This window comes from Urocitellus parryii, unplaced genomic scaffold, assembly GCF_045843805.1.
Source record: "Urocitellus parryii isolate mUroPar1 unplaced genomic scaffold, mUroPar1.hap1 Scaffold_59, whole genome shotgun sequence".
NCBI lineage: Eukaryota > Metazoa > Chordata > Mammalia > Rodentia > Sciuridae > Urocitellus > Urocitellus parryii.
In genome coordinates, this window is record NW_027554094.1 from 2,882,962 (window position 1) to 2,907,036 (window position 24,075).

At 35.4% G+C, this 24,075-nt stretch overlaps 1 protein-coding gene across 1 annotated transcript in view; it reads left to right on the forward strand.

Moving 5' to 3' along the window:
- Positions 1-24,075, forward strand: part of LOC144252802 (DNA polymerase alpha catalytic subunit-like) — a 54,874-nt gene that overhangs the window by 15,602 nt on the left and 15,197 nt on the right. Inside the window, 14 exon segments of the mRNA XM_077794910.1 lie at positions 2,060-2,175; positions 2,643-2,705; positions 3,533-3,625; positions 4,057-4,144; positions 4,401-4,602; positions 5,141-5,316; positions 11,462-11,574; positions 12,323-12,439; positions 14,051-14,129; positions 15,004-15,150; positions 16,022-16,176; positions 19,072-19,156; positions 20,070-20,131; positions 21,453-21,542. Coding sequence (XP_077651036.1) covers positions 2,060-2,175; positions 2,643-2,705; positions 3,533-3,625; positions 4,057-4,144; positions 4,401-4,602; positions 5,141-5,316; positions 11,462-11,574; positions 12,323-12,439; positions 14,051-14,129; positions 15,004-15,150; positions 16,022-16,176; positions 19,072-19,156; positions 20,070-20,131; positions 21,453-21,542 — 1,586 coding nt within the window.

A 24,075-nucleotide genomic window follows, 5' to 3' on the forward strand; every position in this document is an offset into this window, starting at 1 on the left:
GGCATCTTTCACTTAGCATAATGTTTTAAAGTTCCTTCCATGCTATAGCATGTATTAGTGCTTTATTCTTTTTTGTGGCTGAATAATATTATCTGGATATGTGTTGCCCATTTTGTTTACCCATTCATCAGTTGATGGGCACTGAGTTATCTACCTTTTTTAATGCTGCTATGAACATGTATGTTGAAGCTTTTGTTTGAATACCTGTTTTCATTTCTTTTGGATATATACCTAAGAATGGAATTGTGTGTACGTATTTCTATTTTCTTTCTTAGACAAAAGATATCATCTATAGATAGTTTTGTAGTTTGCTTTTTTCATTTAAGATATTCTGAAAATCACTTCATATTAGTACTTAACAGATTTTTCTTATTTATGTCTTTATGGCTGCATAGTACTCCATTATATTGATATGCTATCATTTATTAAAATAATTATTTCGGGTAGACATTTATTTTCAATAATTTATTATTACAAATAGTGCCACACATCCAGTAACTCTTGTGCATATTATGTTTTCCTTGGAAAATTCCTAGAAGTGGAATTGTTGGCTCAGAGAGTAAATGCTCACAAAATTTTTATTAGGCGTTGACAAGATATTGCCAAGTTCTCAAGTTCTTCTAGGAGTTTTTCTTTTGTACCCTCCTATGAACAGTGTCTGAGTGTGTATTTCCCCAAAGCCCTGCTGATAGTATGTTGTTAAGCTGAATTTTTGTGAGTCTGATATGCGAGAAATGGCATCTCAGTGTGGTGTTTATTTGCATTTCTTTTATACATAAAGTTGTGGATCTTCTCATAAAACTTTGTATTTATTGCTCACATTCCTTTTGAGTTTCAATTGGTTGTTTTAGATCTTTATATCAGGGAAATGTTTGTCAGGGTAATGGATACTTTATCTGTGATACATATTGTAAATATTTTCTCCAGGTTTTTCTTTAAATTCCTTTTCTGGTGTAATTGAATTTATCAATCTGTTTTTTCCTTGAAAGTGGATTTTGAATTAGTGTTAGATTTTTACTATACCCAGGTTACAAAGGAATTTGCTTTTCTAAAGTACTTGCATAGTTTTATTTTTAAAATTTCCTTTTGATGTTTATATGGATCTTACAAATGGCTAGCCGACACTATTTATTTATAAATCTATTTTTCCCCAAGTGATGTAAGTTGTCACCTTTATTATATGCTAAATTTCCATATGTGATGGGGTCTTTTTTCTAGATTGTATTTTTTACTCATCTGGTCTCTCTATGTATATGCCACTACCACACTATTTTAATTATTCATTTAGTTTTTTTGAGATTGAGACTATTTGGGGATGAATCAGAAAGTGAGATTAAAATCGACAGTATTAGGAAAGTTGATTTACACATGGTCAGAAGAGATTAAATGGCAAAAGTTTTCTTTTAATGAGCAAATGCCTCTGTGCTGTTTAGTGTTAATGTGACATAGTTGCATGTGTCTAGTTGCTGTTCTCATAAAAATGGAAATCAGGATGCTACAGTATCATAACTGGTAATTCCATTTCTTTACAGTTAAGTTGTTCTGTCAAATTACATATAAAATCAAAGATATGATCTCATGAAGGTTACTAGGATAATATCTTGATTCCAGCTTGGCTTTATCTTTCCTATATCACTTTTTTTTACACAATACTTTTATTTATTTTTATGTGATGCTGAGAATTGAACCCAGTGCTTCACATGTGCCAGGCAAGTGCTCTACCATTGAGCTACAACCCCAGCCCTCCTGTCTCACTTAAAAAAAAAGACTTTTTATTAACACTAACATTAGCAATTAAATAGTCACACTTAACTCATCCTGATATTTAACTTGTGTTTTATCAGTTTTTGTAATAACGTTTAGCCTGAGTTTTTGAATTTAGCTTATTTTAAAGTTTCTTCTTTATGTACCTCGTGTAAAATCTTATATATTTGTATTTTGAAGTTTTAATATTTTCTTCCCAAATTCCCATATATGGAGAACAAGTGACTACTAGGCTTTTTGTTTTCCAATTTGAACTGGGAACTTTTGTGTTTCTAAATAATATATGTTCCAATAGGAAAGGATGCTAAAGCACGCAACAGAGACAAGAAGAATGTAAAGAAACTTGCAGTGACAAAACCAAACAATATCAAGTCAATGTTCATTGCCAGTGCTGGAAAGAAAACCACAGATGTGAGTTTCATGGTTTCTGTATATTTTGTCTTTTCCTTTGTGAAATGAATTTAGAATATGATTATACAGATATTAGAAACTTAATACATATTTAAATAACATTTTCCTAGCTTCACTCACTAAGTTGACTTTAGTTTTCAAATGATTTAAGCACCTCAATGATTAGAATTTGGGACATAGAAAAGAAAGATTGAACAGGAAAACTGAATTGAAAGTGTGTTTAATTTCAGTGACTAGAAGGAATATCATGTAATGAGAATTAAAATAGAGGATGGGAGCTATAAATTTAGAATTTACGTATACACAGGTGGTAGTTAAAATCTGAATAGATTTGAGCACTTAGAGTGAATGAAATGAAGATGTAAGGACTGATTGGTTAGGTTCTTCCTTTCATAGTCATGTGTGTGGTCTGGGTGAAAATTTAATGTGCAGGGCTTTCTCATTTTGCCTTCCTTTATAATCTCTAGAAAGCTGTAGATTTGCCTAAGGATGAACTGCTAGGTGACATTCTACAAGATCTGAACACTGAGGTAAGTGATTCTTTGGGAGTTATAAAATGTGCAGGGAACATTGGTTCTAGAAATAATTCAGAAGTTGTATGGAATAGACTTTTGCTAGAATTTAAAAAATGCAAGGACAGTACCACCAAAAGAAATATCCCACAAAAATAAAAAGAAAAATAAAATCTTCCAGTTAGTTTCTTCTCACCATTTTAGGTGAGTAGTTTCTAGCTGTTACAGCTATGCGATTATGTAGATGGGGCTGTGTGGGTGTATGTTGGAAGTAGTAAGAATACACCCAGGAATCAGTTCTGTGAATGCTCACTGCTTGTGTTCAGTTGCTATAGCATATGTTCCCTAAATAGATTGAAGCCTGTCAGTCTTTAATTCTGAGTGGGAGTGAAGAAAGAGTTAGTGTCCTATTCCTGATAGAACTCAAATAGGCTCACCTACACTGCGAATTTGAAATTTGGGCATTTCTCATAAATTCTAAGTGCTTATTTAGAAGTGTATTTCTTTCTAAATGGCCATAGATCAAAATAATCTAGCATCAACACTATGCAGTCATATGTATCTTGATTGTTTTTAAATGTAATATTCTGGAAGGATAAGTGAAAGACTGCGTTAAATTTTAAAAAGAAAAGAATTGGTGAGGGGTGGATTCAGTATCTATTCAGGTTTTCTAGTGATTTCTGTAGTATTGTTGCTATAGTAACCACAGTGTATGAACATAGATCCTGCGGGGGGGGGGCAGGGAAGTAAAAATGCTTATTGGGTTTCAGTGAGCGAAATGCACTTTCTCTGTTACGTGGTAAACCAAGCATGGCAGTGAATATCTGTCTTACCCTTCCTTTTAGAAACCTCAAATAACTCTTCCACCTATAATAATACCTAAGAAGAAAAGATCTACTGGAGCTTCTCTGAATCCTTTTGCTGTGTACACCCCCAAGGTAAAGTGTATAGAGATACCCTTTCTGGATTTATGATATTGTTTTAAATTTATGTATTTTTGCTTTTCTATGTGAAGGAAATGCCTTTGAATTTATTTTTGATTTTTTTTTAAATTAGGACTGCCATTCAATATATAGTTTTGTGTATTTCAAAAATAGCATGTGCCTGCTTTTTTCATAGTAAATTTTGTAGTAACTAATATGTGTTTATTATAGGTATCACAACTGTGCTAAATGCAATAATTTTCCTCCTGGAAACAAGTATTTTTTTCTGTAAATCTAGGTAACAGTAAAATAATTGAAGCTATTACATTAATAATACATAAAATCTTTTTATAAATGGGAACTGTCATTATCTTTGGTCAGGGTAGGACAGTTACATATTTTTAGTATGCAAGTCTAAGTGACTAAACATTTAAAAATGTTTACAGGCAATTCCTTCAGGAAAAACTGCTTCCCCTGTCGCCAGGAAGGAGCTTTCATTAACTCCTGCTCCTCTTAAACGAGCTGAATTTGCTGGTAAGTCTGATGTCAGGCAGAAGTGCAAGGGTGTTGAGCAGTTGTTTTTACAGCAGTAGAAGAAGTGGAGGTATTGTGATGGCAAGTCTAAGTGTGAAAGATTTGGATTTGTAGCACTAAAAGTTAAAAACATCCAATTTGGAGACTAAAGAGAAATACAAGTGTAGGAAAAGGGATGTGCTGATGTTTCAGTGTTGGGTAAACCATTGTGCCCCAGGTACTAGCATGTGACAGGAATATATGCTGATGTCTATAGGAGAGCTGGTGCAGCCAGAGTGTCCGGATGATGAGTATGAGTCAGGGGAAATGGAGTTTGAAAATGGTGACTTTGATGAGCCCATGGAAGCTGAGGAGGTGGATATGAAGCCTGTGGCTGCCAAGACTTGGGACCAAGAGAGTGAGCCAGCAGAGAGGATGAAACATAAGGCGGATCCTAGGAAAGAGACCACGTCTTGCTTGTAAGAGCATTTTCTGGTATTTTTTTTCCTGGCAGATAGCACTCTAATCAATCTGTTAGATTTTTTTTGAATTTTTTTTAATATTTATTTTTTAGTTTTTGGTGGACATAACATCTTTGTATGTGGTGCTGAGGATCGAACCCAGGCCGCACGCATGCCAGGCGAGCACGCTACCGCTTAAGCCGCATCCCCAGCCCCTCTGTTAGATTAAAAAAAAAAATTTTTTTTCATTGTAGATGGACACAATACCTTTATTTTATTTATTTATTTTTATGTGGTGCTGAGGATTGAACCCAGTGCCTCACATGTGCTAGGCAAGTGCTCTACCACTGAGCTACAGTCCCAGCCAAGATTTTTAAAAAAAAAAAAGTTTTCATAGTTATAGATGGACAGCGTGCCTTTATTTGTTTAGGTCTTTATGCAGTGTTAAGGATTGAACCCAGTGCCTCACACGTTAGGCAAGTGCTCTGCCACTGAGCAGTAGCACCAGCCCTACTCTGTTAGATTTTGAAAAGGTTGGAAAATTTAATTTCTGCAGGGGAAGTTTTCTCCCAGATGACTCTTGTTGGGGCATTGATCAGGAAGATGATAGTTTCTCAGCACAAGAAATTCAAGTGGATTCCAGTCAACTCCCATTGGTAAAAGGGACAGATGAAGAATAAGTGTTCCAGTTTTATTGGTTGGATGCTTATGAAGATCAGTATAACCAACCAGGTAATCAAAGATAAAGTAACCATATGTCTTGATGGAGTAGCAAGTTTTCCCTTGAATATTTAGTGCTGAACATTGGCACAGGCTCTGCCCTCATGTAAGTGTGTTATAGGAGAGCAGGACTTGTTCATTGTAAAATGTGTGAGCCACCGTGTGGTGTGAATAGTCCTTAAAATGCTTATTCCAAAAATCAGTTATTTGTGATTTTTGAATGTGCTTGTACTTTGCCATCGATGTATCTGAAGTTGCAGGATTATTCTGCAAATGGAATCAGTCATTAATTTGTCTCTTTATTTAGCAAATTGGACACATGTTATGTTTAAGGCACTGAGAGGGGGTGAACAAACTGCACAAATTCCCTATGCTATAATGTTGCTTATATTTTAATGGGGTGGGAGTGGGTGGGGAGAAATTGGCTATAAATAAAAGAAACTGATGTAAAAGGGAGTTAGTTGTAGGATGCTCAGTGAAGGCCTGTCTTAAGAGATGATCCCTGGGCTAAGATGTGAGGCACATACAGAGTCGAGGAAAGGACATTTCAGCTTAAGAATCCAGTAAGTGGGAAGGACTGACACGAAGAAGGTGGCCTGTGTGATAGTAGCATAGTTATCAAGTGATAAGATTGGTATGCAGAGAAGTTGGAGATAAAGGTAAAAGGGCATATAATGATGGATGGTCCCATAATTGACTTTGCCTTTAAACAGGAATTCTCTTGTCTGTGAAGAGAATAACAGACATGTTATTCTGTGTGTGCATGCTTGTATATATAGCTGTAGAAGGGTGAGCTAGAGTGGGGTGGTAGGAAATTATAGAAGCCCTGGAGATCAGTCATTCCAGGGCAGAGGTACTAGTTACTTGGACCCTGGAGGCTGGGAAGGAGAGAAATGAAGGCATTTAACAAGTATTTTGATACAAACTTGTTGATGGATTGAATCTGAGCATTGATGGAAAGAAGAAATCAAGACTGATTCCCAGGTCATCCTAATGAACTAGTATTGTGAATTCTTGATTCACAAAATGCTAGGGATAAATTGAAGAAGAGGGCCACACAACAAATGAAACAAAAAGTTTATTCTCTTTTAGAATTCATAGGCCTGACCTTCTGATGAGGGGGGCCTTACTAACTCCCTCTTTGTAGAGGAAAAAAAAATCATCTTACAAGAGCCAAGAATGCCCTTAAGATGACAGAGGAGGGTCATTCCATTTTTAACAACAGTAACTGTTAGAAAAGACCCTCCTCAAATTGAACAAATATGTTTCTGGTGGTGCTTCTGGGCCTGTTTCTCTTTAACCAAATTGAATATGTATTATTTCAGTTCTTCAGGATAACTTTTTTTAAAATTTAAAAATCACCTCCAAATGAATGTTTTTTCATTAAACAGAAATAGTGGAGATTCTCTGTTTTTAATCTTTACCCTTTGCCTAAAAGATAGGAGGCAAAATAATTTTGACATATCTCATTTGTTTCTCATCTCTGAATTTGAGTAGCTGCCTGTTAATTCTGGGATTTTTTTTAAGTCCTGTTTTTTTTTTAACCTTCTTCCTGTTTTCTAAGACCTCTGAGAGAACTTCTCAACTTCATGGAACTGAGAGGTGTAATAGGTAGCATAATGACCCCTCTCCCTAAAGATGTCTATGTACTAACATTTGGAGCTTGTGATGTTTCCTTGCATGGTAAAAGGGACCTTATAGATTTGATTAATTATTAACCCATTGGTTAATGGTTCCATCAAAACCAGAAACCTGGAAGCCATCCTTGATTCCCTCCTTTTCCTCACTTTTTAGTTTACTTCTTCTAAAGTAGATAATCTATCTCCTCATAACTGGTGCCCTGAACCCTTCTTGCCTACCGAATTCATTGTACCAGCCTCCTAATTGATCTCTAAACTGTTGTCTTCCACATTACTGCCAGAGTGATTGATCAGAAGAGTAACATTGACTATATCATTTCCTCATTTAAAAAAAAATCCTCAGTAGCTATTGCTTATAACACAGAGTCCAAGCTCCTTAGCAAGGTTTCTGATGCCTGCTGTCTATGAATTTTTGCCCTAGAAATTGCTGCTGCGTGTCCCTTTACTCATAGTATTTGTCTGACTGGGATGCCCTTATCTGACACATTCTTCAAGATTCAGCTCAGTTGTCATTTCCTGAAAGTTTTCCTAAACCTCTAGATGGACCTTAGAGTCCTATGACCCCATCATACCCTTTCTCATTGTAGTTTTGTCATCTGATTTTGAAATGATCTGAATCAGGTTTTTTTCTCTATCTCAAAGCCTTTAAGCTGCTAGAAATCTTTCATTTCCAGTATTCAGTATAATGCCAGGTCCATAGTAGGCATTCAGTAAATGGTCTCTGAAATAAACTACACAGTGATTGACAGTCTGGTGGATGCACATGGAGAGTTACAGAGCACCAGAGTTGAATTTGCTGCCATTATTTAGTTTTCTTCCTAAATTCTTGTAGCAGTGTGAAATAAGAATGAGTAAAACAAAAGTGGATGGTGACCCCCTCCCAAGTAAGTGCCTATAAAGCATCATTGCCAGCATTGGTTGCCAAGGATCAGAACCTTAAACAACAGTTCTGGGTTGGGGTTTTAGCTCAGTGGAAAAGTGTTGGCCTATTATGTATGGTGCACGGAGTTTGATCCTCAGCACCACATAAAAATAAGATATTGTGTCCATCCACAACTAAACTCTTTGTGAAAGAGAGTTTGTTATTTTTATCGTTTGTTTTTTTGGTTTATACTCTTATTAGTAAATACCATTGTTTCACAAGGCAGGGATCTACTAAGGTACCATAATGTCCAATATAATGGCCATTTGTAGTTCTTTTAATTTATACTGTTTAAAAGGAAATAAAATTTAAAATTCAGTTTCTCAACCAGTAGCCACCTTTTAAGTGCTTAATGGCCACATGTGAAAAGTAGCTACTATATTGGATGGGTCAGTTACCAAACAAATATATATCATCACAGACATTTTTCTTAATTAGTGATGGTTTGTAGTAAGGGATATTGGAGGCTAAGATTGAAACATGGAGGCACAAGTAAATTTTCAAAGTAATTAATTTCTGATATCAGGCCAGTGTCATAGATAGGTTTTTTTTTTGTACTGGAGATTGAACTGGGGGGCACTTGACCACTGAGCCATATCCCCACCCCTGTTTGATATTTTATTATAGGCAGGGTCTCACTGAGTTTCTTGCACCCTGCTTTTTTGCTGAGGCTGGCTTTGAACTCGTGATCCTCTTGCCTTAGCCTCCCAAACCTCTGGGATTATAGGCATGCACCACCACGCCCGGCCATGGATAGGCTTTTAAAATCAATAGTGGGGAAAAATTTTTTGGTGGTGCTAAGAATTGAACCAGGGTATGTACTCTACCACTGAGTTGTACCTCTGGCCCAGGGAAACATTTCACAATTATCTTTCTTTGATGGGGGAATCTCACTATGTTGCCCCTGTTGGACTCAGACTTACGGGCTCAAGTGATGCTCCAGCTGGACTCAAGCAGTTTTCCTGTCTCAGCTGCCTGAGTAGCTGGGGCTACAGGCACATGTCATGATGGCCAGCTCAGTTAATATTTTTTTTTGTCATACAAGTGCTGAAAAAAGCTTCAGAGATTATCTAGTCTAGTTATTCACTTAGTAGGAAACAAGCTCTGGGGAAAAAAAGTAGTTGACTCTTCAGTGGCAGAAGTCGGGCCTTCTCATTGTCAGTCCACTTTGCCATTCTGTGGTACTTTGCAAGTTGTGTTCTCTGAGGTGGCACATCTTTCTATGTTTTTGATGCCAATGGGTTAAATAAAATAGCTTTTTTTAAAAGTCCTTTAATTTCAGAGGGTTGAACAGTTTCATCGTGATAGTAGGTAATGATCACTGAGCTTTGTGAAATCAATGATGCTAATAAAAATGAAGTACTCCCAAAGACCCTGTTATTGTTTCTCACTTTCTTACAGATTCTAAGTCAGTCAGTTGTTGCTGAATGCACCATAATTATGAAAAGAATCTTACTCTTTGCATATGGGAAGATATCCTGTCTTCATTATGACTTTTTCAAGGTTGAATAATCCTGACTGCACCTGGTTTCAGCTAGTAACTTTGGGGGGAATGTAATCTTTGTTTACCATGATCTTTTTGTGGCAAACGAGGCATAAACAGTGTCAAATGTGTTGCATGAAGTGTGATATTAGTTTGACTGTAAAATGAGCTATTTGAATCTTTGAATCCAATATTAGAGTCTTTATTTTTCTTTGCATGGAATTTTGTTTTCCCATCTTTAACTGTCGTGAGGATGACTTCTAAATTTCTGTGCTACTGTGATTTTTTCCTTTAAATCGTCCCACGGTCCGCCCTTTCCTCTCCCTTATCTTCCCCACTTCCCTCACCCCAGCTGAAAATCACACAACTCTTGTAAGAATTTTAATCATCTGCAGAAATGAAAATCCTTAGATAGTCTTATTTCTACTAGAATAAGTGACAAAAGGAAATACTGATGATGAGCTGTCTTGTGAAACTGGGGTAATTGGCTTTGTGATGTACCACAATTTTCTTAGTGTCTCAGATAAGTGGCTATGTTGATTACTGCTGTCTAGTTCATGGAGCCTGGGAATTTTTTTACAGTGACCATCTCTTGGGTTGACTATCAGATCTTAGGAGTCCTTTCTTTCTTTGTTTTTAAAAATATTTTTTAGTTGTAATTGGACAGAATACCTTTATTTTATTAATTTTTATGTGATGCTGAGGATTGAATCCAGGGCTTTGAACGTGCTAGGCAAGTGCTCTACTGCTGAGCCACAACTCCAGCCCAGCAGTCCTTTCTTAATGGCTAGTTTTCTGTTGAAGAGACGGGAGAACAATAACTTGATGTTTAGAAAGGCATGTTTTTACTTTGTTGTGTATATTTCTGAGGGTCACAAAAGAAGGATATCTACTGATTTTATTAGTAAACCATTTGTTAAATAGAAGCAGAAGAGAAAGGAACAGTATAAATACTACCTAGCTAGATATGTTAAGTAACTTGTGATATAGAAAGGGTGAAATAGATTATAATAGAACCCTGTTATGAGATATATATGTTTATATAGAATAAGAGATGTGTTAGGCAGCTTTTTATCACTATGATCAAATACCTGACAAGAACAACTTAGAGGAGGAAAAGTTCATTTGGGGCTTATGGTTTCAGAGGTTCAGTCCATGAACGACTGTCTGACTACTGCTCTGGGCCCAAGGTGTGGCAGAACATGGCAGAAGGGTACAGTGAGGAAAGCTGCTTAGCATATGGTGGGCAGGAAGCAGAGAGAGGAGTTGAGGTGCAAGGGACAAAATACAAACCTCAAAGGCATGCTCCTAGTGACCCAATTCCTCCAACCATGCTACACCTCCCTATAGTTACCATTTAGTTAGTCCATTCAAGCTAGAATGGACTGTTAGGTTAAGGTTACAGCTCTTATAATCAAATCATTTTACTCCTGAATATTTTGGCATCAACAGGAGCTTTTGAGGGGTACCTCACTTCCAAACCATAAGATACAAGATGAATTGTTTTTCCCAAATACAACTTTACATACAGAAAAATACTGATGTATGTATCCCAATACATGAAGATTGTTTTTTATCAGTAAGTGTAAATAAAAAATAAATTTAGAATGATATTCTCATATTTGCATGTTTTCATGAGAGGTTGTAATAGCAGACTTGTTGGACAATAGTTGTTTTGTTTTTCTTAATCTGGATAATACTGGTTATAGGGAAACTGTTTATACTAAATTAGAGAATTATTCTATCCCCTTTCTCCCAGGGGTTGTACCACTGTGATAGTGTACTATGGCATAAGTACTGAGTTAAGAACTGGTTTTGGGGCTGGAGTTGTGGCTCAGCAGTAGAATGCTTGCCTTACACGTGTGCAGCCCTGGGTTGGATCCTCAGCACATAAAAGTAAATAAATAAAATGAAGGTATTGTGTACAACTACAACTAAAAATAAATATTTTAAAAACAAAGAACTGGTTTTATATATGTTTGCTGTCAGAATGTTATCACAAAGGTATAAATGTGTGGACATGTTCAGTAAACATTTACGTTGTTCCCATGATTTGGTGTAATTGAAATGTTTTCTTTTCAATTTCAATTAAGTTTTCCCTTATTCTTTCAGGTGTGGTATTTCTGTTTGGAAAAGTTTTTATTGAATCAGCCAAGACCCATGTGAGCTGTTGTGTCATGGTGAAAAACATTGAGCGAATGCTGTACTTCCTTCCCCGTGAAATGGTAAGCATTAGTGATTAGCTTTGAGATTTCAGTAATTATATATGGCACCCATTCTCTACTCCAAGGTCAACCCTGTCCTTCAGTAGGGCAGCAGTTCTTCACAACCCCAATTCTTTCTTACTCCTTGCTTCATGACCACTGATTGTCAGCAATTCCAATAGAGGATGGGGAAATTAGAGAAATGAAGTTGAACTCAGTTTTTCAACTTGTTAGAGTAAAAGTGTCTGAGTTTTAATACAGAATGTTATATTTCCCTTACTCCTCATTTCCATAATAATTGGGCTTGGGACTCTAAGGCTCTAAAACATGACATGGCATTTGGCCCAGTTTTCCTGCTCTTGTTGCATAGGCAGCTGTAATATTTCCCCTGTGGCCATTTAACAAGATCAGTTCCATTTGCTTCTTCTTTATTAGGACTTTTAATATCTCCAGCTCCCTCCCAGTATCAGTCCCTCCCCATTTCTGTTGAATTGTGGAGCATCTTGGTTAGGATTTATAATATTTATTTTCCCATTGTTTCTTAGCATTGATCATCTTTGCCTTGCTTTATGGTGCTTTGGGAGGAATTGGCCATTGGGTTTAGTATTTTTTAGGGATTGTTTTGCCTTTGAACTCATTGTTGAGACTGTGCTATTAAGTGTTTAAATGGGGGAGGATGAAAACTGTTTTAAACTTGGGTTTCTGGTGGTTAAGAAGATCTTATGTACAGATACTTTTTCTCCCTTTTCTCCTTCCCACGGGAGAACAGAAAATTGATCTAAATACAGGGAAGGAAACAGAAATTCCAGTTACAATGAAGGATGTTTACAATGAATTTGATGAAAGAATAGCAGCAAAATATAAAATTATGAAGTTCAAGTCCAAGGTTTGTATTTGGTTGTAAATTTTTGACCAGCTCTCTTAATTTGTTGTTTGTTAATGTCTTGATTTTGTAAATAGGTATTGCATATCTACTTCATACAAAGTGCCTTCTGCATATCTCTAATTCATAGAATGGCAATCTCATAGGCATGAATATAAAAACTGTGTTAGATTTTTAAAAATAGTTTGCTTTCTTTTTAAACTGCTTGTAAAATAATGGTCATGAATTTGAATATATAGATAACTCAAAGCAAATTACTTTAAATGCTTACATTTCATGTTTTTATTCTGAAATGGCAAAGAAAACATTTTGATTTTATAATTAGTTATTGCCAATGCATTTTGATTAGAAGGTTAAGTAAGTTTTAGTTTTAAAAATCAGGGACTATGATGTTATTTCTGATAGAATGAAAGTCTTATATTCGTGATATGTATGACAAATTGTCCAAACTGGTGTTGGTGGCACATGCCTCTGATTCCAGTGACTTGGGAGGCTGAAGCAGAAGGGTTACAAGTTTGAGACCAACCATAGTAACTTAGTGAGACCCTGTCTCAAAAAATAAAAATAGCTGGGGATATAGCTCAGTGGAGAATGCCCCTAAAAAAAGAAACAATATTTTGATTTTAGTGAGATATTGATGCCTTTGGCCATAATTGTGGGGTCTGTAGCCCACTAAAAATATGGGAAGTTAGTAGTGATGGAAAGAAAGGGAGGATTGAGTTGCAAAAGATACAGCAAACAGTCTTAACTACTTAAGTTTTGGATTGTGGCTGAGTCACTTCTTTAAATTTCCACAAGTAATAATGCACAAGGCCTTGGGTTTGATTCCTAGCACTGCAAACAAAAACTAAAAACATAAAATTCCAGAGACAATGTGTTGTAATGGTGAAGCATATGAATGTTAGAGTCAGGTTGCTTGTGATTTAAGTCTTAGCCCTGCTGCTTACTAGTATCTGATTGTGAACAAGTGCCAAGTGACTTCCCTGTGCCTGTTTCTTTATTTGACAAATGAGGCCCTATTGCAAGCATTGTCAAAAGGGTTAAATCTCTTGATTCATATTGAATGATTAGAATAGTACTTGACACATAGCCAATGCTTACTACATATGAACTATAATTATAATGTTGATTATTCTAGCAAGATGGAGTTGCTTAATGTCAATTAGTAACAAATAATTTTTATTTTTTGAGACAATATTTTGCTATGTTTTATCAGTGAGGCATGTATAGCTCTGGACTTAAACTCACGATTCTCCTACCCAGATTTCTGAGAGTAGCTGGGATTATAGGCATGTGCCACAACCTGTCTCTTGACAAATGATTTAATGCATTAACATTGTAAAAATAAATCTCTTATTGCTCCTATTTGAATGCAAATATTTTGATTTCTGTAGTGTCTAAGAGAAGTCTTTTTAACATTGTCACTATGAGTCTTAGTCCTAGTTGAAAGGTGAAAGGATACCTTTTTGGCTTTAATTACTCTTGTGTCCCACAAGGATGCTAGATTCCTGATGATTTAATATAGGAAAATGTATTATTTATGTAATGCTGGATAATTTGAGTTTTGAAAACTTTTTTGTCTTAATGATTTTTTTAAAACATCTACTTATCCAGACAGTGGAAAAGAATTATGCTTTTGAGATACCTGATGTTCCCGAAAAATCTCAGTACTTGGAAGTTAGATACTTGGTAAGTTAAACAAAGAAAATTACCTGGTTTTGGTGAATGGCATTTATTTCTACTTTTGAACTTTCAACTAGCTTTCAATTAGTAGTACTGACAGAACTCCTCAAGCCCACAGTTCATTGAGGTGGACATATAGTAATGAATAACTGAAATGGATAAAATTAATTTTAAGTACATAGTCTACAGGTTATACTGTCTTTCTCTGCTTTCAAGTATGCATCTTTAAACAAATAACTTGAAACAGCACAATTGTTTGTCAAGTGGAATGAATGCCACATGATGGAGTTGGACATCATTAGTCTGTTAAGTGTCTCTTGTAAGCAGTGGAAAGGTGAGAGAGGAGTGTCAGTAGCATCATTATAGTGCTGCTCTTGCTCTTGCTCCTGTGACAGGCAAGGTCGTTGCTGTAGGGTGTTAATTAACTAGACCTTAATCTCTTTTTACCTTTGTTCTAGTGTTTTGATCCCACAATGTTGGAAAAGGGAAACTTTTAAAAAATGTTTTTGGCAGTGGTGATGAAAAGTACCATGGAAGCTTTTTCAATTTCAATTTTTCAAGTCCCACTCTGTTGCTTTCATTCTTCTAATGGAGTGGTACTTACTTGGCTATTCTTTATCAGTGAGGCATGTACAGCTTTGGACACAAATTCTCTCTTGGGGGAGCTTCTTGGCCTATTTTCTTCTAATGGGTGTCATGAAGATGCATTATTTTGTCATTGTGAATTGTTTTTGTTTCCTACTGTGAATTGTTTTGGATTTCATTTGTAGCAAATTACATTTCACATGTATCAAAGGGGTTTCTTCTGCTGCTTCATAGAGAGGCTTTTGTTTATTTCAAATATAGAATTGGAAAATGTGAAGTAATAGTTTTAAACAAAAAAGATTTTTTTCCTTTTAGGCAGAAGCTTCCTCAGTATTTAAAAGGAGAAACATTTTCTCATGTATTTGGAACCAACACATCCAGCTTGGAACTGTTCTTGATGAACAGAAAGATCAAAGTACCTTGTTGGCTTGAAGTAAAAAATCCACGTAAGGAAAAATTTAGTCATAATGCTAAGTAGGTTGCTGATAAATGTGCTTTTTTTCCCCTAAAGGGAAGTTAAGGAATTGGTTTATATATTTTAGTGTGTTTATTTCCTTTTGTGTTTTTTCATCAAGATTTTCCTTGGATGATTGTAGGTATATTTGGAATCACTTTATCTCTGTAATGCCTGGCAGTTTAGTTTAGAAGGAGGCCTTAGCACAGGCAGCCGTTCAGGGTGCGTCCCATTATGCTGTTGTTTACATGTACTTCCCACCTGGCAGATAATGCCCAGCTGTTCTCCATAGTAAACTGCTGACCTTTGGAGGGGAGAAGAATCACATCCTAATGTGGATAGTACTTGTTTTGCCTGTTACTTGATATTTTCTAGCACTTGTATCTGAGATACTCTTTTATCTTCATGAATCTCTTAAAAATGTTTTATGATTCCTCCATGGTAGTGCTTTGGGTTTTTTAAACCTATCTTGGGTTCTGGATTCTTTAGATCATTTTACAAAAAGCTTTGTTTGGATTTAAAAAAAAAAAATTGTAACTGTAGATGGACAGCATACCTTTATTTTATTTGCTTATTTTTTGTATGTGGTGCTAAGGATCAAATGCTGTGCCTCACACATGCTAGGCAAGTGCTCTGCCACTGAGCCATAGCCTCAGCCACTGTTTGGACTTTTTTTTCTCAAGAAAATGAACATAGGTACACACACATCCAGTAATGTGGCTTATTTTTAGTTAGATATTATGTCATTTTTAATAGAAGATAGGACTGAAGAATATCTCAGTTAATCACAGTTGTCATAATTATGGTACTTTTTCTTTTTAAGTTAACAAAAGCGATTGATGTGTTATTTCTATTTTTTTCAGAGCTCTTGAACCAGCCAATCAGTTGGTGTAAATTTGAGGCCATGGCTTTGAAACCTGACCTGGTGAATGTAATTAAGGATATTGGTCCTCTTCCACTTGTGGTGATGTCTTTCAGCATGAAAACATTGCAGAATGCAAAGAACCATCAACATGAGGTAAAAAAAAAGGACATATTTTGTATTTGTTCCTTAGGTGTAATACTTGGCCTGAACTTGTATAGCTTTACTGCAACAAAGTTGTTCTTGGAGGGGAAAGCATACTAATTTAGTACAAAACTTCATTTTGGAGAAGGAATTGAATTTGTTTCTTTGTCTGGTGTTGTGGATTTTTTCAAGGAGTTAAATTGCTGAAAATATTTTTTTAATGTACACAGAGAATAATACAATGAACTCTCTATATCAATCACATATTCAGCAGTTAGCAAATTTTGTGACACCTGTTTTTCTCCCTTCTTTTTTTTCTCTTGAAGTATTTTAAAGTCAGTTTCAAACAGCATGTCATTTTAACCCTGTGTGCCTTTGTATACATCTCTTAAAATATGCACATTTTCTTATATACCATCATTAGCAAGCCCAATAACAGTAACAGTGATTCCTTGATTTAGTCTGAAATCCCCAGCACATACTTAAATGACTTTGTTTCTCACAATGTCTTTTAACAGATGGTTTGAATCAGGATTTACACAAGATTCACAGATGGTGTTTAATTTTTGTGCCACTTTCATCTCTTTTTAAATGGTATAACTCCCACCCATTCCCCCCACTTTCTTTTCAATGACATTGAATGATTACAAGAATCACTGATAGTTGTCTCATATAATGTCCCATTTTCTGTCTGTATTTGTTTGCTCTGTTGTGGTATCATTGGACTTCTTCCTCTCTACCAGTGGTTGGCAAACAGTGGTCTGTGAGCCAAATTCATCCCACTACCTGTTTTTGTAAATAAAGTTTCCTTGAAACACAGCATATCTTCAACTGTTTTTGCTCTACAACAGCAGAGTCAGTTAGTCATGACAGAGACCATGAGGCCTGCAAAGACTAAAATACTTATTTTTTGGTCCTTTATAGAAACAGAGTGCCTACTCTTCCTCCATCCTTCATACATCCATATGCTATAAGTTATCTCTAAAGGATGAATTAGATTCAAGTTCAACTTTCTTAGCCAAAATACTTTATAGGTAGTAGAGTGTACTTCATATTGGAAGACACATAATGTCAGGTTAAGCTGCTATTATTGAAGCTAATATTGGTCAGTGGGCTCAAATGGTGATAACCACTGTATATTTCTCCATCAGCTTTTCATCTAACCTTGCCACTACATGTGTTTTGGGCTGTTGTGGAGTGCTGTTGTGGTCTATTGCGTTGTGAGATGTTGAGCAGTGTCCGTGGCCTCTACCTGCTAGATGTGTGTACCCCCTCTCCCTGCTAGGTGTAACAGTCTAAAAATGCCTCCAGCAATTGCCAAATATTCCTTAGAGGAAAATGTGAGGGTACAGTTATCCCCAGTTGAGAACTACTGTTCTAATGCCTCCATGAATTAGTCATTTTACCTCAATTAGTTATTTCATTAAGAGTTTTAAAATGGTGGTTTTTACACACACACACACACACACACACACACACACACACGTATGTGTATTCCCTATCTGTTGAATTCATTATTATTTTATTTTTGACATTATTATTTTGAAATGGGGTCTCACTATGTTGCCCAGGCTGGCCTTGAACTTCTGGGCTCAAGTGAGCCCCCTGCCTCAGTCTCTCAAGTAGCTGGAACCATAGGCGAGCACCAGTGTGGTCAGCTTGTTACATTTGATCCTTATGGTTTTCTTACTCTGATCAATGGGAGTTTCTTTATGTTTGCTTCATTTTGACATAAATGGGGGTATTTTTAAAAGAGGATTTTGGACAATATTTGCATTCTTTTAGTATGTGATTTCATCTTTATTTTTGGTAGTGCTGGAGACTGAATGAATGCAAGCGCTTGTGCATGCTGAGTGCATGCTCTACCACTGAGCTACAACCCAAGCCCTGATCTTTAAATAATCATTTCTGTAGATGATTGGAGTTAATAGTTAAGTGTTTGGGAAAGGTTCAATAAGTCCTTAGTTAAAATTAAAAAAGAAGTGTCCGTTCTCTTGTGCCCAGAGTTAGGTTTTCACAGACTGTTTCCTAATAAAGTAAATAGGGCTCTGTGGAGAAATGGCTTAATGAAGGCAGGGAATGTTTAAGATAAATCTTGAACATCGTGTTATATCAGAAAGTAAGGATGATATTAAAATCTACTGAAGATATGTCAGAAGGACCTAGGGAACAACTTGCAGAGTATCCTACTGACCAAAGGTGGGACAATGTGAGCACGATAAGAATAATTGCAATAGATGGAAACACTCAGTTCATGATGATACTAACAACAATACCACTGCCACATTGCTCATTTATGAAGGATACTCGGGAACTAACTCATTCTTAAAACTGATAAATGAGGGAATCAAATCAAGCATTATCCTGACTTTTCTGGAAAACATACTGTACCTCAGGCAACCAAATAATTGATGAAGTGAAGTTTCTGTTCTTAGAAGGTTTTCAGCTAATAAATAATGAAGGAAAAATGGAATAATGCCACTTTCTAATCTCCAGTGAAATAATGGCTCTAGGCAATAATTGACAGTGGCTGCTAATTTCACTGAAATATAGAAAAACAGACATTATGTGTCTGTGCTTTCTGATAGAAGTAATCAGTAGCACCTCTAAAGTATTTTTGCCAAATAGTTGAACCTGGTTTTGATAAAGTCATTTGATCTAACTGTGAATTTATAGGCAGTACAGAAACAGAATGTGTTAAATGAAAGTGACCCTATTAGGATATAAGCAACAGAATCCATACTACGGAGCATTCTATAGGATAAACAACTCAGTTTCTTCAACTAATGTAAATTGCAGGGAGATGATAAGTGGGGTAGGGTTGTACCTGTAGTTTTACATATCAGTAAGAATGCAGAATATATATTAGGTGTCTGATAAGTGATTTCCTCCTTCCTTTCTTTGCAGGTTATTGCTATAGCAGCTTTGGTTCATCACAATTTTGCATTAGATAAAGCACCCCCACAACCTCCCTTTCAGTCACACTTCTGTGGTATGTATTTTTTAAAGATACTTTGTTAAAGACTTGATTTTTTTCTTAGACTTTCAAAAATTATTTTCAAGAATAAATAGTGCATACTGTTAAGGTTGTTTTTAGCTATGGAAACTAAGTTTTATTGTCCAGAGTTTTCTGTGCAATGAGGCAGGTGCCAAGGAATAAATTAATGTTCGCCTATTCGGGAGAGGTTATAGTAATATCAAATTGAAATTGAGTTGTACTACAATTCAATGTGTGAAACATCCACAGAATTCTGTGTGTTTAATGAGTCAGTCTCCAAGGAGGATACTCATATAGTCCATGTTGAAAGCCAGTTAAATAAATTTTGTTTTAGCAAATTTATTTTGTTTTAGCAACACATTAGTTTTGCTAAACATAAAACAAAATTTATGATTACTGTGAAGTTTATTACTTAAGTAGGGGGAATACATAGAAGAAAACCCTGGTAATAGCTTGGTGAAAATGTGGATGAAACTAGTCATTAGCTCATTTCAACAAGCCTTTGTTCACCTCCTCTCTATGTTACTGTGAGAACAGCTATTTTTATGTTGTAGAGGAGAAACTCTTTTCCAAGTTTGAGAAGTTTGAACTGAGTTACTTCATTGTAAACTGGTTAAGGCTTTGGTGGTGGTGGGATTTCCTCTGGGAGAGAATGTTATAATCATTCATTTTGACTTTGATGGATAGCAAAATTTGATCAAAGTTTTAACAATTGTAGGGATAGAGTTCTGTGCTTGGTGATTCATTTGAATCCCAACATGATCAATGAAAATACTTGAACCTTTTAACATTTAGGGATGGGGGAATATTTATATCTAATTTCCAAATTTCTATTTGGAAACATGCATTGATGTCTACCTGAAATTAAAATAAAATGGGTTTTGGAATTTTTTCCCCCTTCTTATAGTTGTGTCTAAACCGAAGGACTGTATTTTTCCATGTGCTTTCCTTAAAGTCATTAAGGAAAAGGTAAATAGCTAATTATTCCTTTTAAATATGAAGTATTTATTTGTTTGGAAAGAAAATAGGAGGATAGTATGCTCCATGAATTTTTTTCTGGGCCCTTAATAAAATGGCAGGGGAATAATAAAATGTAGTGAGCTTTTCACAAAGCTAAATGTATTCAATATAAATAATTTTTTTGGAGTGTACATTTTTTATTTTTTTTCTTTCATCTCCTTTTTTAAAATTTGTTCTAATTAGTTATACATGACAGAATGTGTTTTTTTAAAGAATTTTTTTTAGTTGTCAATGGACCTTTATTTATTGATACGTGGTGCTGAGAATCAAACCCAGTGCCTCATACATGCTAGGCAAGTGTTCTGCCACTGAGCCACAACCTCAGCCTGACAGAATGCATTTTGACACATCATACATAAATGGAGTATAACTTCTCATTCTTCTGGTTGTACATGATGTAGAATCACACTAGTTGTGTAATCATGTATACACATAGGGTAATAATGTTTGATTAAAAGTTCACTTGTTAATGTCTTCACGTGACAAAATCAAATGCTGCAACCTTGTCAGGTTTCATGTATATTATTTTAAATTGACTTGAGAAGTCCAACAGTTTGAGGGTACTTTTAGGTTAGGCTATCATTTGTGACATGTCCTGAATTACCTATCCAAGTACAGTGACCTAGGAATTCTTGTAGAGTCAAACTGACATTTTTGTGACGTAGTTGTGGAATACATATAGTTTTCAATTTCTATTTTAAGAGATTTTTAATAAGAGCAGATTGAATACTTGATTTATATTCAGCAATCCAAGTGGAAGGCTTTTGTGTAAAGATAGATTTTATTTATATTTAAAATACTCACAATTTTTATATTTGTTTTTAGTCTAGTTTCTTATTTATCTGTTCTTATACCATTATTTGAGAATAGTTTATACAACCCTTGGAATTTCTTTTCCTGATAAATACATCAACAGTGAAGTCTACCAGGGATTATATAGGAAATTAAGTAATGCTTTTGAAAGGTACTCTGATTTATATGCTTTCAAATGTGTCCAATGTACAAACATGTCTTTATGGAAGGACATTTCTGCTCTTGCTGTTGCTTAGCACTTAAAATTTTGCTTTATTCTCATGCATATTACTAGAATGAGCTCCTCAGAGACTTTGTGCAATTATTATTGCAAAACCTAGAATCTAAAATTTCATTTCTGCATTTAGTTTTGAAATGGGGAGTTTCTTTTAACCCTAAGAAATCTTAATCCTGGTTAAACAAGAAGCCAAGGTATAATACTTTAAAGAGTTTGTGACTGGTATGTTTTTATTAACAGAATGTGAAGGTTGAGGTTGCTACAACAGAAAGAACACTGCTAGGTTTTTTCCTTGCAAAAGTTCACAAAATTGATCCTGATATCATTGTGGTAAGTAGCTTTTTGATCATGTTGCGGGGAAACTCTTCATTTCTTAGTTCTTTTCAGTGTGACTTTATTGGTTATTTTTATTGTTTATTTACTTTTGAGCTCCAAAGAATCTTTTCAGAGTGAAATGAATTGCTATACTAATTACAAATAGAAAGGGGAAAAACCCTAGCCTACTATAAGATAGGCTTTGTGTGTGTGTGTGTGTGTGTGTGTGTGTGTGTGTGTGTGTGTGGTGTGTGTGTTGCTCGGGATTGAATCCAGGGCTTTGTGCATGCAAGGCAAGCACTTTACCAACTGAGCTATATCCCCAGCCCCCTAGGCTGTTTTTTCTAATATTAAAGCAACCCTTGAATTATTATTGAAGTTTAAAATACTCTAGTTATTTACAGTTGACGAGACCAGCATATCAGTTAGTAAATGTATATAAGCTATTAGTATCTTTAAAATTTTTGCTTAGTGACCCAGATGTATAGTGTCAACAGGAGTTAATTAATTCCCTTGATTGGGTGCAAATCAGAAAACTAAGTATTTTAGTTTTATGAGCCTAGTGGATCTCTATGACATACCTTTGAGAGCTCATACTAGCAATTTTTTTTCTCTTGACAACTTCCCATGTTCCGACTAGATAGTGAGAGCTAATAATTCATTGTTTTGCCCCAGTTCGTAGAAGTTATAAAGCAAGATATTTACTTTTGTGTGTTTTTTGGCCTTCCTTTATATGCTTCTTGATAGGAATTTTTCCTTTTGTCTTTTTTTCTGGGTCAATTGATCAGTCAAACTCTATTGTTTTATTTTTTGACAGAAAGTATAATAAACACCTATATTTTAAATATGATATTAGTAATATGGTTATAATATATATTAGTGGTAGATGGACACAATACCTTTATTTTGTTTATTTATATGTGGTGCTGAGGATCAAACCCAGTGCCTCACACATGCCAGGCAAGTGCTCTACCAATGAGCCACACCCCCGCCCCTATATATATATATTTTTTAGTGTTAGAAAAATTAATAAAAAACTGTTCTTATATTACAGCTTCTTTTTAAAAGATCTTTTAAAAATGTGTTCTTTTTAGATATACATGAGTAGGGTATTTTTGTTTGTTTGTTTTTTAAGATAGGGTCTTGCTAAGTTGCTTAGGGCCTCACAAAGTTGTTGAGGCTGGCTTTGAACTCACAATCCTCCTGCCTCAGCCTTTTGAGCTTCTGGGATTACAGGCATATGCCACTGCATCTGGCAGTAGAGTGTATTTTGACATATTATACGTACATGTAGTATAACTTAGTCTAATTGGGATCCCATTCTTGTGGTTGTACGTGATGTGGAGTTTCACTGGTGATGTATTCATATATGAACATAAGAAAGTTATGTCCTATTTGTTCTACGATCTATTCCCAGTCTTCTCCCTTCCCTTCATCCCCTTTGTCTAATACACTTAATTTCTATTCTTTCCTCCCCTTGTTGTGTGTTAGTATCCACATATCAGAAAGAACATTCAACATGTTTTTTTTTGGGATTGGCTTATTTAACTTAGTATGATAGTCTCTAGATCCATCTATTTACTGCCAAAAGTCATAAAGTAATCTGGTTATATTGAAGCCTTGCAAAAATGTTTGCCATATCCTTCAGGTTCATTTTTATTCTCAGATATCTTATCTTGTAGTGGCATAGCTACTGTCCTGAAAGCCTGCGGATTGTTAAAAATGTCTCTGCACCCACATCCCTTTGTTATTTCAGGACCCATATTTAAAGTGTGAAAAAATCTGTCCATAGTCCTTTGATGCTCTGGCTTAGCACTGGGCCCTCACCTAGTCTCGACTAACAGTAATTTGGTCCCCAGAGTGATGTCTTGGAGCACTATGATACCTGGCCTGACTTAGGATGTTAGAGCCAAGTCTGAGTGAGAAATTCGAATGTAAGATAGAGTCCTGACATGAGTTTGGGTCCCTGATCCCAGGCATGATAATTTGAAAATGATACATTCTTATAATCCTTTGGGACTTTAATTTAATAGACAAAACTGCCATAAATATATAATGGGGTATATTGTTTTTATGTGGTGGTAAAGTACACATAACATAAAATTAACCATTTTGACTGCTTTTAAGTGTACAATTCAGGGATATTAGCTACATACATAATGTGCAGCCATTAACACCATCCATCTCTGTAATTCTTCATCTTCTGAAACTGAAATGGTACTAATTACCTCCTCGTTCCCCTAGCCCCTGGCAACCATCATTCTGCCTTCTGTCTCAATGATTTTGTATACTCCAAGTGGTAGTATATGTTTTTAATTAAAATTAGTATCAAGTAAATCTATTTATTGATAACAATTATTTTGAACCTCGTCTAATTTTTAATTAAGTGAGTAATGTTATTCACGTGACAGAAATTGGGAATTATAGAAATGAAAAAATCTAGTTGCATTTTGAGTTATTTTCTATTCTATACAATTTTGTTTACTTCTTTTTAAGTTTTTTACTTGAACTATTCATTGGTATTATATATTTATTTTGTTGCATATTT